General features: G+C 34.2%; 1 protein-coding gene across 1 annotated transcript; it reads left to right on the plus strand.

Annotated features, from left to right (window-relative positions):
* The first annotated feature begins 4,342 nt into the window (after nt 1–4,342).
* On the plus strand, nt 4,343–11,245 carry LOC128211814 (uncharacterized). Its single transcript, XM_052916888.1, has 3 exons — nt 4,343–4,580; nt 9,394–9,525; nt 10,065–11,245. Exons 1-3 carry the CDS (start codon nt 4,535–4,537, stop codon nt 10,205–10,207), a joined length of 321 nt encoding a protein of 106 aa, XP_052772848.1. The 5' UTR covers nt 4,343–4,534; the 3' UTR covers nt 10,208–11,245.
* Nucleotides 11,246–12,314: the final 1,069 nt, after the last annotated feature.

The following is a 12,314-nucleotide window of genomic DNA, read 5'->3' on the forward strand; positions in this document are numbered from 1 at the left end:
AAGCAAGAAGCAATATCTATTTTAATCATTTAATTTGTTTAACTTAGATAAAGATAATATTAAAGTAGTATCCCTGCGCCAAAAAATGAATGAACCTCGAAACGTAAACAAAGAAATACTTCCCACTCAAAGCGCATCATTCCATCACGTGACACAATGATCTCATCCCCTGCGCACATGTTCCCCGCTTAAAACATCACGTGATAGCCCGCGTTGGAGGAACAAACGCACGCCATTTTGACAGGCACGTACTAAAGTGCTGACGAGTTAGCTGACGATGTAGAAATAGAGAGAGTTGCTGACCATATAGACAAAGAAGAAAAAAAACGTTTTGAAATTTAAGCTTTGTCTAGACTTATTTTGTATTATTTATTTTATATACCTTTTATAATGTATTTATAGACGGATGTTTCTCTTTTTTTTGGAAAAGAGCATTTCATTGAAATGAATTGAGTTATATTTTTTGCTGGTTTGGTGTAAATATGAGAAAATATCACGGGTTTAATAACCTTTTTAGGTGTTCCATTTACAATTGTTTGAAAGCAATTACTTTAATTTTGATCATTTGAATTTAGAAACTATTTCTCTTTAATCTGTTGTATTTTCGAAGTTGTTTTGTGAATAACAAGGCAAAAATAAGCAAACTCTTGCTAATGAGTAAAGTTTGATTAGTATGTATTTCATTTTCTTGGTTGGGAATAGCACAAGCATTCACCATTTTTTATATTTTCATTTTCTATGGTTAAACCCCACACATTTACGGGGAGGAAGGCTTCGTGGAGTTTGTTTTATGCTGTTTCAATAATTCACCAGCCGTTGCATATTATCTATTTATCGTTCCTCCAGGGTGAGAATCCATTTTTTTTATAAATAATGTATATATCATTTTAAAATAATAAATTGAAATTTTAATAGTGGCCTTGAAAAGGATCTTTGTTTATGCCAACCAGAGGCGTAGCTAGCATATATATAATGTTTACACACGGACCTTAACGGGGTCCGTGGCATGCTCTTCCGGATTTTTGGTCCCCCCTTGATTGTGTGTGGTACTTCTGGAAACATTTCTGCATCAAAATGTGACTTATTCTGTTAGTGAAATAATCGTATTTTCTAGAGAAGAAAGAATTAAAATTGTTTAAAAGAAGAACAAAATATGATGTTGAAAATTGTAATGAACATGTAATGATTAATGTTCAATAGGTTTTAAAAAAGGTTGACCGAAAACAGCATTGTTGAAGATGTTCATCACATTGTACAATTAAGCAAGTGAACATGTCGCAATAGTAAATTTTAAAGAGAATCACGGACAAAACCCATTATATAAGTTTTTTTCGCAAAGTACTTCTTTATTTTACGCAATTAGAATGACAGTATATGGGACAAAGGTAGGGACTTAACTTTCAATTCGACAAATTCCTTAGTCGTTCATAATTGGAGTCGTTATGACTTTCGTATGACCTATCATCAAAATAAAAACTGGACGTTACTAACATGCTGCGCCCATAATCTATATTGAATAAGTTCAACTCAAGCATTGTGAATAGATGTCAAAATTGTGATTCACTGATGAAAGTTAGTGTGTATGTTCCACGATAATAATGTATGGTCATACCGTCCATCAAACGATTCTGTTATTTGTTAATACGAGTTTTGTCGCACAATAACGTGACGATTTCAAGGAAAGTGACGAGGGTAAACGTTTGATACTTCTGAAAGTTATTTACGCCTTTAAATGTAATTATTTGTCAAATTGTAAAACATTATCTAAAATACAAAATTATATATGTCTATTATTTAAAAACAACACTAAAAATCGAACATCGCCAATTATTTGAAATTGGATTTTGATGAAGGTAAGCCATCCATAATTAGGTGCAAAGATGAGTAAGTGCATTTTAGCTATTAATACAGATATTATTTATATGTTAAATTTATATTGATTAACTATTATATTATTTTTGTATGGAAAACATTTTTGAATAACACCATAATCACGCTACTATTATGATATGATTATTAAAGGGAGGTAATCAAACAAAATTTTACTATGATTATAAAGCAATACTATTAATTTGTTGCTTAAATAACATAATGTCTATATATATAAAAAATGTCTCGGTGAAAACTTTACAAATATTTAAACATAACATTTTGTAACTTTATAATGAAACTTTACCCGTAGCATTTGTTTGTATTAATGATGGGCGGCTTACCTTAAACTATCTTATTTGATATTCGAAGTGTTTGTTTTGCAGATGGTTATTTCCTGTTTCGTACAATAAATCCAAACCAGGACTCCGGTCATGAGAATAAGCAACAATCAGGTGCATGGATCAGAAGCTCATTTTAGAAACAATCAAACGCAAGTGATAATTATCTGTTTTTCCTCCTTGTAAAATTTTCTTGAAAACTTTCACTTTCTAAGGCTCCTTATCTCGATACACATTTAGGAGCTGGAGTCTCGACCGTCTGTTTGTAAACTCTGATAGACTGGGTACAATCAGCGACATAAATTATTACAAATTTACTTATATAATATTTGACTAATATATAAGCTGTAATGCAGACAGTTTATGTTTCTCTATAAATGCGTTTATTGAATCTGTCAAATATCAAAAACAGAATAATTAATGTTTTAAAATATATCATCCAATTAAGCGTATGTACATGACGAAACCGTACATCGTATAAAATTTGAGACAGAAATAACAACTCCCTCATTATTATAATTCAACGTGTAAAATTACGGTAAGTTTTTTTTTAATTCATCAAAATTCATCTCTTTCTTATGAATAAAAGGCAAAACCTGATACATAGTTGAAACGAACTTTTATCAAGTTACTTTAAAACGGTTTAAAAAAATCAGACGTGTGAGTCTAGACTAATATCTCAATACAAAATGTCGAGGATGAACCGTATTAATACCACAAAACAGACGCATGTTTTGCAAACTTAGGAGGGTATACATAATACCTTTTATTATAACTATCTCATCATTACAAAGTTGTGGTTATGTTCAGCTAACTATATTAAATTTCATCAAATGTTTCTTAAAGTGACTCTCTCATGTTTTTGGACCAAAAATAACTGTTCCTGTTATGCATCTGAAAACACTAATTTTATTTTATCATTATTTTACCCTATGATATCGAAAGTGCAGAAAAAAAATAAAGTTATAGCATAAAAAGTATTTTGGTTTTAGTGGGGTTCGCACCCACGCCGGTAATGTCAAGAAAAAGTAAAAAAAAAACAACAACAGCAGGCTAGTCCACACGGCCACCGGGACTTTAACAAAAGTGGTGGATATGTTGACCTCTTAACGATACATTGATAACATCACGTGATAATATCAATCAACCAATCACGCAACACCACATCCGTAATTAATTTTCAATCGCGTTATAAACGCTAATGAAAATTGTGGTCTTCAAAGACGATATGTGAGCAAGTATCACTATTTGCTGAAGGGTTCCAGCTTTTGGTGTTTTTTGTTTTAACACTCCTTAAGTGATGTGTTGAGTACATACATGTTGTGGTTAGATTACACTATTTCTTCTTTCCCAAATTTGACTACCACGTCTGCTTCATGAATAATTCAGAAGTAATAGTGTAATGTAACCACAACATGTATGTTGTATTTTTTAATTTATACATTATTTAACAAGTAAAGGCTTTTGTGTTCGTGAATTATTGAAAGGTAATTAATGAAATAGGAATAAGAATGATTGTATTATTAAATACAATATTATAAAAAAATGGTATTTTTTGGTTATGTATCGGAATGCTGTGTTGAGATTGGGGTACTCTCAGGAACTTTGGTTTGAACAAATTTCTTCAACTAGACGCATGTTCAGTTGAGAATTCTGGTTGCAATTGAAAGATTGGAGAGTAATCTGCATGTTGGCTGCACTTTTCGTTTTGGTACTTTTCTTGGCATGTTTTTCGTACTCAACACATTTAGATCAAATTTAAGATGTTTCACTTTCCTCTATTTAGGCATTTCGAGATTTTCTGACATTGTTAAACTGCGGTTATTCATAGTTATTTTATGCTAGATAGTTGGTAGGAGTAACCCATTTGATAAATCTGAAGATTTTTTTTATTTAGGTTAAATGTCACTAAATTTTGTACAGGTCAAATGACACCAAAGCAGGAGTTCATTCCCATCAAATCGCTGTGCTCCTTATGATTTGCCACACTTTATTTCGTAATTAAAAACGAGTGCATTTTACCAACCATGATCAAGTCACTTTAATGTTTAGTACTCAAGCGGAACGTTCTTCCCATATATGGTATTGAAGTCGTAAAACACTAGAACTCAGGGTTATCTCGCGTGCAAATACGACTGCTTTACCTTCGCCTAACGAGATCTACCTGGACCGGATGTTATTTGTTCGGAAAGGTTTGCAGAAAAATATTGTGTGAAATAAACGATTTGAAAAAATAAAGGTCCACCAGAGCTGTTATCAACTGCCGTGGTGTTAAATTTTAACTGTGTTTCAAGGAAGTAACAGTACATGTAATCACCTAGAAGATGAACATGAAACTATCAATAGTTGTACTCCTTTGCTCCGTTTACGGTAAGAGCAATAACATATTGATTCGTTATAATATACAATTATTTATTTATAAAGGTGTGAAGTATGCTTCCATATTGACCAAAAAATCATTAATGACCGAGGCGAAAGCCGAGATCAATAAAGTTTTGCGGTCAATATGAACTCTATATTTCACAGCTAATAAGTAAATAACTATGTTATTACTTAAGGAATGAATTGCGGGCTTGATGTCATTATCGGGGTATGAACGCAATTGGGCTGGTCTAAGTGTGTGGAGTCCGAAGGACTTCACGCGTACTTTGACCAGCCCAGTTGCGTTCATATCCCCGATAATGACATCAATCCCGCTATTCATTCCTTATATTTACACCAATAGTTCATTATTTAATTCAAGAATCGTTAAAAGAATACTTCATTTAATTTCGGATTACCTTTCAGTAATCCGTTCTTTCCTATTCTGTAAATAGGACGACCCGACTGTTGCCGGAAACATTTTTTTTTCAAATGACGTCACAATAACGCGGGAAGAGATCAACCACTTGAAAACACTTTTAAACGTAAAATTAAAACATTTTTGGTAACAAAACGTTTAAAATATAATAACTTAGCACTTTCTAAAATGTTGATTTATATTTTACGAGACCTGATGACACAATACAAACAATAACAAGATCAAATTTGCATGTATATTGTTATGCGATGAATTGCGATCCGAACATATCCGAAGATGTTGCGTTCATCAATCGATGCCGAAAGGCAGTTCATTTAAGGAATGGACGTTGAGGTGTAAATATATAATAATGAATGATCTATTATAACGTCGTATGAGAAACTGCTTCCGATCTATAACTAGACAGGTCAATATGGCGTTTTTGAAGTATTTTTCTGCGTTATTTTAACACCATATGATAAACTGTTTCCTGTTTATAAATAGACAGGTCAATATGGCATTTTATTCGGACTTCGAAAATTGTTCTTTGTCCAATCATGTACGGTTTATTTATAGATCATGTAATAATGAGTAATATTATTTTGTGAAAGACAATTTTCATTTATTAACGTTCGGTGTATGTAAATAGCGTTGTCATGTATTCGCACGTTAGTTATGCACCAGTCAATTGTAAACACGGCCCCTCCAGGTCCGTGGGTATACCGGGGATAGCCGGGGAAATGGGCCGTTTTTTACCTTTCAGGTGGCCCCACAGTGCCGGGTGAATGCGGTGGTTTTGTCTTCGCTTTAAATATAACAGGGAATGGGCCTTACCTAGGGTCCCTGGGGTGCGGGGCATTTGGCGGGGATTTTACCATCTGTTCGTCCCCGCAGGACGGGGATTTTAGCCGGGTTGGCTGGACAGAAAGTCAAAGTCCCCACTATTCCCCGGACCTGGGGGGGGGGGCGTGGTTACAATTGACTGGTGCATTACTGACCGGTTATGGGCCTTCATCAGGACCAAAGTGGGTGGGGGGTGGGGGAAAAAGCAATGCTCATTATATAAATTCCATAAATATAAAATGTCTCAACTTTTACATGAGCTATTATATAATGATTTATCATTATTATAATGTTTATCCATATAAAAATATAAAAAAAATAATCATTTAATGATAATGTTACTTATACAGGTTTTTAAATAGAATGGCTTGCATTATCTAGACGTTGCTGGAAACAACTTTCAGCCGAAAAAAATGCTATGATAGATATTGTCAATAAACAAACAATTGTGCATATCAGATGAATGCATATCTTCCGTTGAACGAACACAACAACTCTGATCTTGCAAAAACAACGCTCATGATTTATCGAATGACGTCTTGTTGCGGTTAATTTACACCACGCCGAAAGCGATAAAGCTACGCCTACAGTGTCACGTGACCTCTTAGTAAGGGCCCTCCGACAAGTACGCAGAACGATAATATTACAAAATGTATACTTGACAATCAGATAAAAATGCATGGAGCATGGTAAAACATAGCAATAAAAGCAAGTATAACATTAAATTAGTTCGTTAGTATTAAATGTATGCAGTGTATGATACAGGTAGAAATAATGTCGAAACTTATAATTATTATAGAATAATTTGTTTCTAAATAACATCGGATAAGTGTTACAGTAGAATTATAGTCTCTATTTTAAAACTCAAATTTAGGGAAACAAAACATGTATTAATTTCCTTTCCGAAAGTCAACAAAAAACGACGTTTGTTTAGATCAATTGTCAAAACTCAATCGATGTAGCTGTTTTTCTTCCTTTTTCCATTAAGAATCAGCTGCTTATACACGTTTAATTGGTATAACTATCTTATGTTTCTCCCAATGTATTTATATCTATATTCAGGCTCTCCAGCAATACATCTGAAAAAAACTAGGAGAAAAGTAGGAATTTTTGAGGCAGAAAACCAGGAAAAAATAGGAATACTGAGACAAAAACTAGGAGGTATAATCTGATAAAGTATTACCTTACTACTGCTTTACTGTCCAATTACCTTACTTATAAGTGTTCAGCTGACTGTAAATTTGCTTCTGTTTGGCGTCACTTCAGCATAGTCCAACCTTAAATCACCATGGGTAAAGGCAAAACTATGTATCAGTGACACGAAACCACTACTGCCAGTAATAAGCAAGTCAGCTGAACATCTCTACATTGTTTTCTGCAAGAAAAAAATCAAAACACAATTAAAACACAAAATTGAAACTTTCAAACATAATGCTGCAAATGAAAAAAAACTATGAATAATAGGAGGATTTTAGAAAAACTAGGAAAAACTAGGAGCACTTCAAAAAAACTAGGAACACTAGGAAAAACTAGGAACGGTTGGAGAGCCTGCATATTAAATGAAATTCAAAACTGTTCTAACAAGCAACATAGAAATGATCATACTAGTAGTCATTATATATGCACAGGTTTATACTTTGATTTGCGTCCTTTCCAAAGATGATTTTGTTTTAACTATACGTATATATACTTTTTTGTGACCTTTAGGTATATGATATTAGATCTTTTATCTAAACGTCATAAAACAAATATAACTCAAATCAACTGTCCAAACAAGTTTTAAAGCTGCACTCTCACAGATTGAACGTTTTGACAACTATTTTATTTTTTGTCTTGGAACGAGCAATTTTTTGCGTAAATATCTGCAAACCAGTGATGAAAGACTGCAAAAATTTGCTAATTCCAAGACAAAAATTAAAAAAGTTGGAAAAACGTTCAATCTGTGAGAGTGCAGCTTTAAAGCAAATGTATATGCTTCGAATTAAAACCTTTACGCACAAGAAGACGACAAATTTCAAAATAAAAATAAATCGAAAGATATCCTCAATATTAAACACTAACAATCATAATACTATTTCTAACGAAAAATATACGCATATTATAAGTATCTATCATGTGTTTCCGGTACGGATAGAAAAATCCGACCCGAGGGCACGCGCGTAAGCCGGTAACGAGGCTTGCATGATTGATATTTTTTCTTGCATATCTTAAATTAACAATTTGTGGAAAAATTACGTAGAAAACGAACGTTTGTACATTTCACCAAAAAGCGCGTGCGACGTTGTTTTCTGACGTCATAAAGCGTAGTAATTTTAAAAAACAAAAAATCGCGTATTTTACGATTATTTATTTTCAATTTTAGTTGCTTACATATATATTCGATTGCGCTTTATTGAAATGGCATAATATTTTTACATAAATCAATGCATTAAAAGAAATAAGAAGTGGCGCGTTGTTGCGCGTGACTCATCTTACATGGGGGGTGTAAGATGGATTTTTCCAGCACTGGTCACATGACCGGAAACACACGTCCGGTATGCAAGAAAATGTACGGCTACATTAAGCCATTTTTGGAGGGTTGAAATAGTCTTCTGAAAGGTCACTTTATTATCGAACACATGCAAAACAAATGCATAATTTTCAGCAGTAATTAAGGGGAAATGTCAGTATTTCGGATTTCCTTAACTGTCTTTACCTTCTCTCAATTATAAGAAACATATTTTGTGGTAAATATATAGAAAACAGCGTAATTACAACATTGTTGATAAGTGCAGATTGTCGAAGGTCATGGCGGATAGCAATGGACAACTGATAAGCCCCGCCTAATCTGGACGCGGATTGGTCAGTCGGGTATCGACCGGCTAGTTTGACTGACAGGCGTCATGTTTATTGTATGTCAGCTCTCAGATCTTCAAATGATTTTTAAGCGTTATTTTCTGTCCATGAGAAATGTTGCAAATACTGAGTGGAAACATAAATATGCGGATTTTATTTGTATGACATCATTTGGTCATTTCACTTAACCGATGAACCGTAATACTAAACATTAACCCATTGTATTATAAAGAGGATACCTGTTGGTTTCAGTGTAATATCGCAATATATTTCACTAATCGAGCACCAAAATGTATGTTCACGGCGCAGAACTTTGACCTACACTACTTACTTCTTACTTTACTTGCACTTGCATGTCAGTGACAACAGCAGAACTTACCGTCCCTATGACGCGGGTCTAGGCCCATATTCACTTATGCATAGAAGCTGAACTTAAGACTCAGACTCAGAAAAGCAAATTTTTTATTTTGTTGTCAAAATTCCATAACATGAGGAAAGATGGTAAAACATGCTGTATCTGTAATCAATGATATGTTCTACGATTAGTAATTTATATTTTGTGAAATTTAGTTTATTACATAGATATTATGAAACATTTAAGAATTCAGTTTTCTGAGCCTTAGTCGCAGAAGTTAGAGAATATGGCTCCAATGGTTGCTCTAAACACTGGATAAACGTGAAAAAGCATCATTTGGTATACGTAGCCCACTTTCACTTACATTTCAGCTGTCTACAGCTTCAACCCTTGTCCGTATGGCGAACCTCTTGCTAATCATTATTGTGGACGAGGTGGAAGTCGATGCCCCAATAACTACTACTGCGAAATAGCCCCTAATGATGCTTATGCCGAATGTTGTCGTAAGTTTTAAAAGTTCTATTGTGTTTATTTCTCCTGTCATATCAACTGATATCCATTCACCACGACCCTTTATTAAACATGCTCAGCATCATTTTGCAGGATATTCAGGATATGTTATGTTTTTGGCTTTGTCACTTATATATATGTCTGTCTTGTGAATCGTTTAATGTCACTTGGTGGTACAGTCTAACCCCGTTGGCTCGAACTCGCTTGGCTCAATTTACTATAATGGCTCGAACTTGATGAAGATGACCGATTTATTTAAACTGAACGTAAGCATTACCGCTTGGCTCGATATTTCCGAGGCTCGAGGTATTTTCGCCGGTCCCTGGGAGTTCGAGCAAACGGGGTTGGACTGTAGTTTACAAGAGGATAACGCTTACAAAAGTCTACTTAAGCCGGAAGTAAGGGGCACTGGCTGTGCTAAAATTAGTGCTTCCGAAGTATCTCTTTCCCGATATTCAATTAGATAAAGGTTTTGACACCTTGCAACTAATTTATAAGAATTTGACTCTCGATGTGTTTGTACTTTTTTCAGCGAAAATCTGTCAAAAGGGTGTTCCTTTGGTTAGCAGCGACGGCAGCACTTGGAACTGCGGGCGTGGAGGGGTCAGATGCCCAGATGGCTTCGAGTGTAACATCGCGCCGACGGATGCCTGGGCCGTCTGTTGTCAGAAATAATACTCGAAATGTGATTGTTAGATTATGTTTGAATCAAACAATTTTAATGTCTGATGAGTAACATACATTTAACCTCGCTTAACAAATGTCAGCATAAAAGTGCATTCATGCTACTAAATTAATAAAGCTTAATACAGAAACGCTCGCTCATGATACATTACCTGAAGTAAACAACGTTGAACATACTTTAAATGCTTTTTCATGATATATACTGTCAATAAACAATTATAAAACATTTATGGTCAATATAAATCATAATATCACACATGAACCATTCTTTTTCCCCAATGAACCGTTAAACAAATAAGTATCTCAAGAACAATACAACTCTCTAACTTGTCCATGTCTTCAGTTCAGATCAGACTTTTATCATGAAGCTATCGTTTGCACCAATTAAGAACTGGCCGCATGTTTTTGCGTTTATGCTGTATGAATGCAGTAGGGCACGCGTGCAAATTCCACAACGCACCCTCAATCATTATATTTACATTAAAGATTATTATTTCTTACGATAAGAAACCAGCAGATTCTTCTGCAATTGATTATTTGTTCTTCAAAAAATGTAACCGAATTAATGCGCTTGTATAAAACAGAAGCTGTTATTTTATGTATATTGTGAAGGCATACACCATAAGGAGAAATACGTTATATTCTTAACGCATGAATGACATTGTGTTTCTATTAAATATACATGATAATGTTTATTTATTTTTCCTCCATATTTTTGCACATGTACACGTTTGCTTTCGTTTTTTCATTTAATCTTTATCGAATGAAATTATTACCTCTTTGAACAATCTCCATATTTATAACTCATAGATGCTATATATGTATAAACTTGATTACCTATACCAGATTAACTGCACTGTAACATACAAATTTAAAAATGTATATCTATAAATATATGCTTTACATAACGTTAATATTTAGGTGACTTATAGGTCCGATGGGCCGGGTGTAAAATGTACCATATGTTTGTATTGAAAATGTAATTATGTTATATACACATGTCACTATAATAAACAATTTACTTACTTACTTACTTACTTATAACGTCGCATATCATTATCATTAGTTAAATGACGTCGCACTAATCCAATCGGAGCGCATTATTGAAATAAACAACGCCGTCATGACTCATTGCGTGTTCTACAAGCAATCTGGGCTGTGGTATATATATATATATATATATACTGTCAATAAACAATTATAAGGTATTTTCGCCGGTCCCTTGGGAGTTCGAGCCGACGGGGTTCGAACTCCCAGGGACCGGCGAAAATATCTTGAGCCTCGGACATTTCTAGCCAAGCGGTAATGCTTACATTTAGTTTAAATGAATCGGTCCTTTTCGTCAAGTTTGAGCCATCGAGAAAATCGAGCCAAGCGAGTTCGAGCCAAAAGGGTTCTTGGCTCGAACTCGCTTGTATGCGATCGCTCTACATATATGTATTATACATTAATATATTAATAATAAATGCATCCTAGACTCTTAGCGTCTGACTGTGCTCATTAGTCTAGACTATTACGTTTAAACTGTCTTCAACGTTATCGAAAGGTTGAAGATAGTGTGTATGGAATTAAATAAAACACAATAGTATATTTGCGCTCGGTCGTTGGAAAAAATCTTAGATTAGTGCGCCAACTTATCAGAGAAAGTAATTTTCCCTTAAATAAATGTGTGTGTTCGTGAGTTTGCCGTGCGTGCATGCCTGTAGGTATGTATGTATGTATATACGTATGTAACATATGTATATTACTCCGAAAATGTGTTCTAGGATAGCCCAATTACACTCTTCTTATTTTCTATGGGGTTCATATATGCCACTAACAATCAAAGAACCCCATAGAAAATAAGAAGAGGATGCTGCAACACTGTTTACCAACCAAAAGGATACTGCAACACTGTTTACCAACCAAAAGGATACTGCAACACTGTTTGATCAACCAAAAAGATACTGCAACACTTATGGAAAATACTAATTACTGATAAAAAGATTATAACCGTGTATTTAATAGCTAAAAACGCACAGATGATTGGTGAGTGATCAAAGATTTACTGTTATATACTATCGTCTCATAAGGTAGAAATACCGGGTTTTCTGCACTT

This window comes from Mya arenaria, chromosome 12 (assembly GCF_026914265.1).
Source record: "Mya arenaria isolate MELC-2E11 chromosome 12, ASM2691426v1".
NCBI lineage: Eukaryota > Metazoa > Mollusca > Bivalvia > Myida > Myidae > Mya > Mya arenaria.

Excerpts from the sequence above, each read along its gene's own strand:
- LOC128211814 (XM_052916888.1), top strand. The coding sequence starts at position 4,535 with ATGAACATGAAACTATCAATAGTTGTACTCCTTTGCTCCGTTTACG. Across the intron at positions 4,581-9,393 it reads ACTCCTTTGCTCCGTTTACG|CTGTCTACAGCTTCAACCCT; the intron begins GTAAGAGCAATA and ends CTTACATTTCAG. Across the intron at positions 9,526-10,064 it reads TGCTTATGCCGAATGTTGTC|CGAAAATCTGTCAAAAGGGT; the intron begins GTAAGTTTTAAA and ends TACTTTTTTCAG.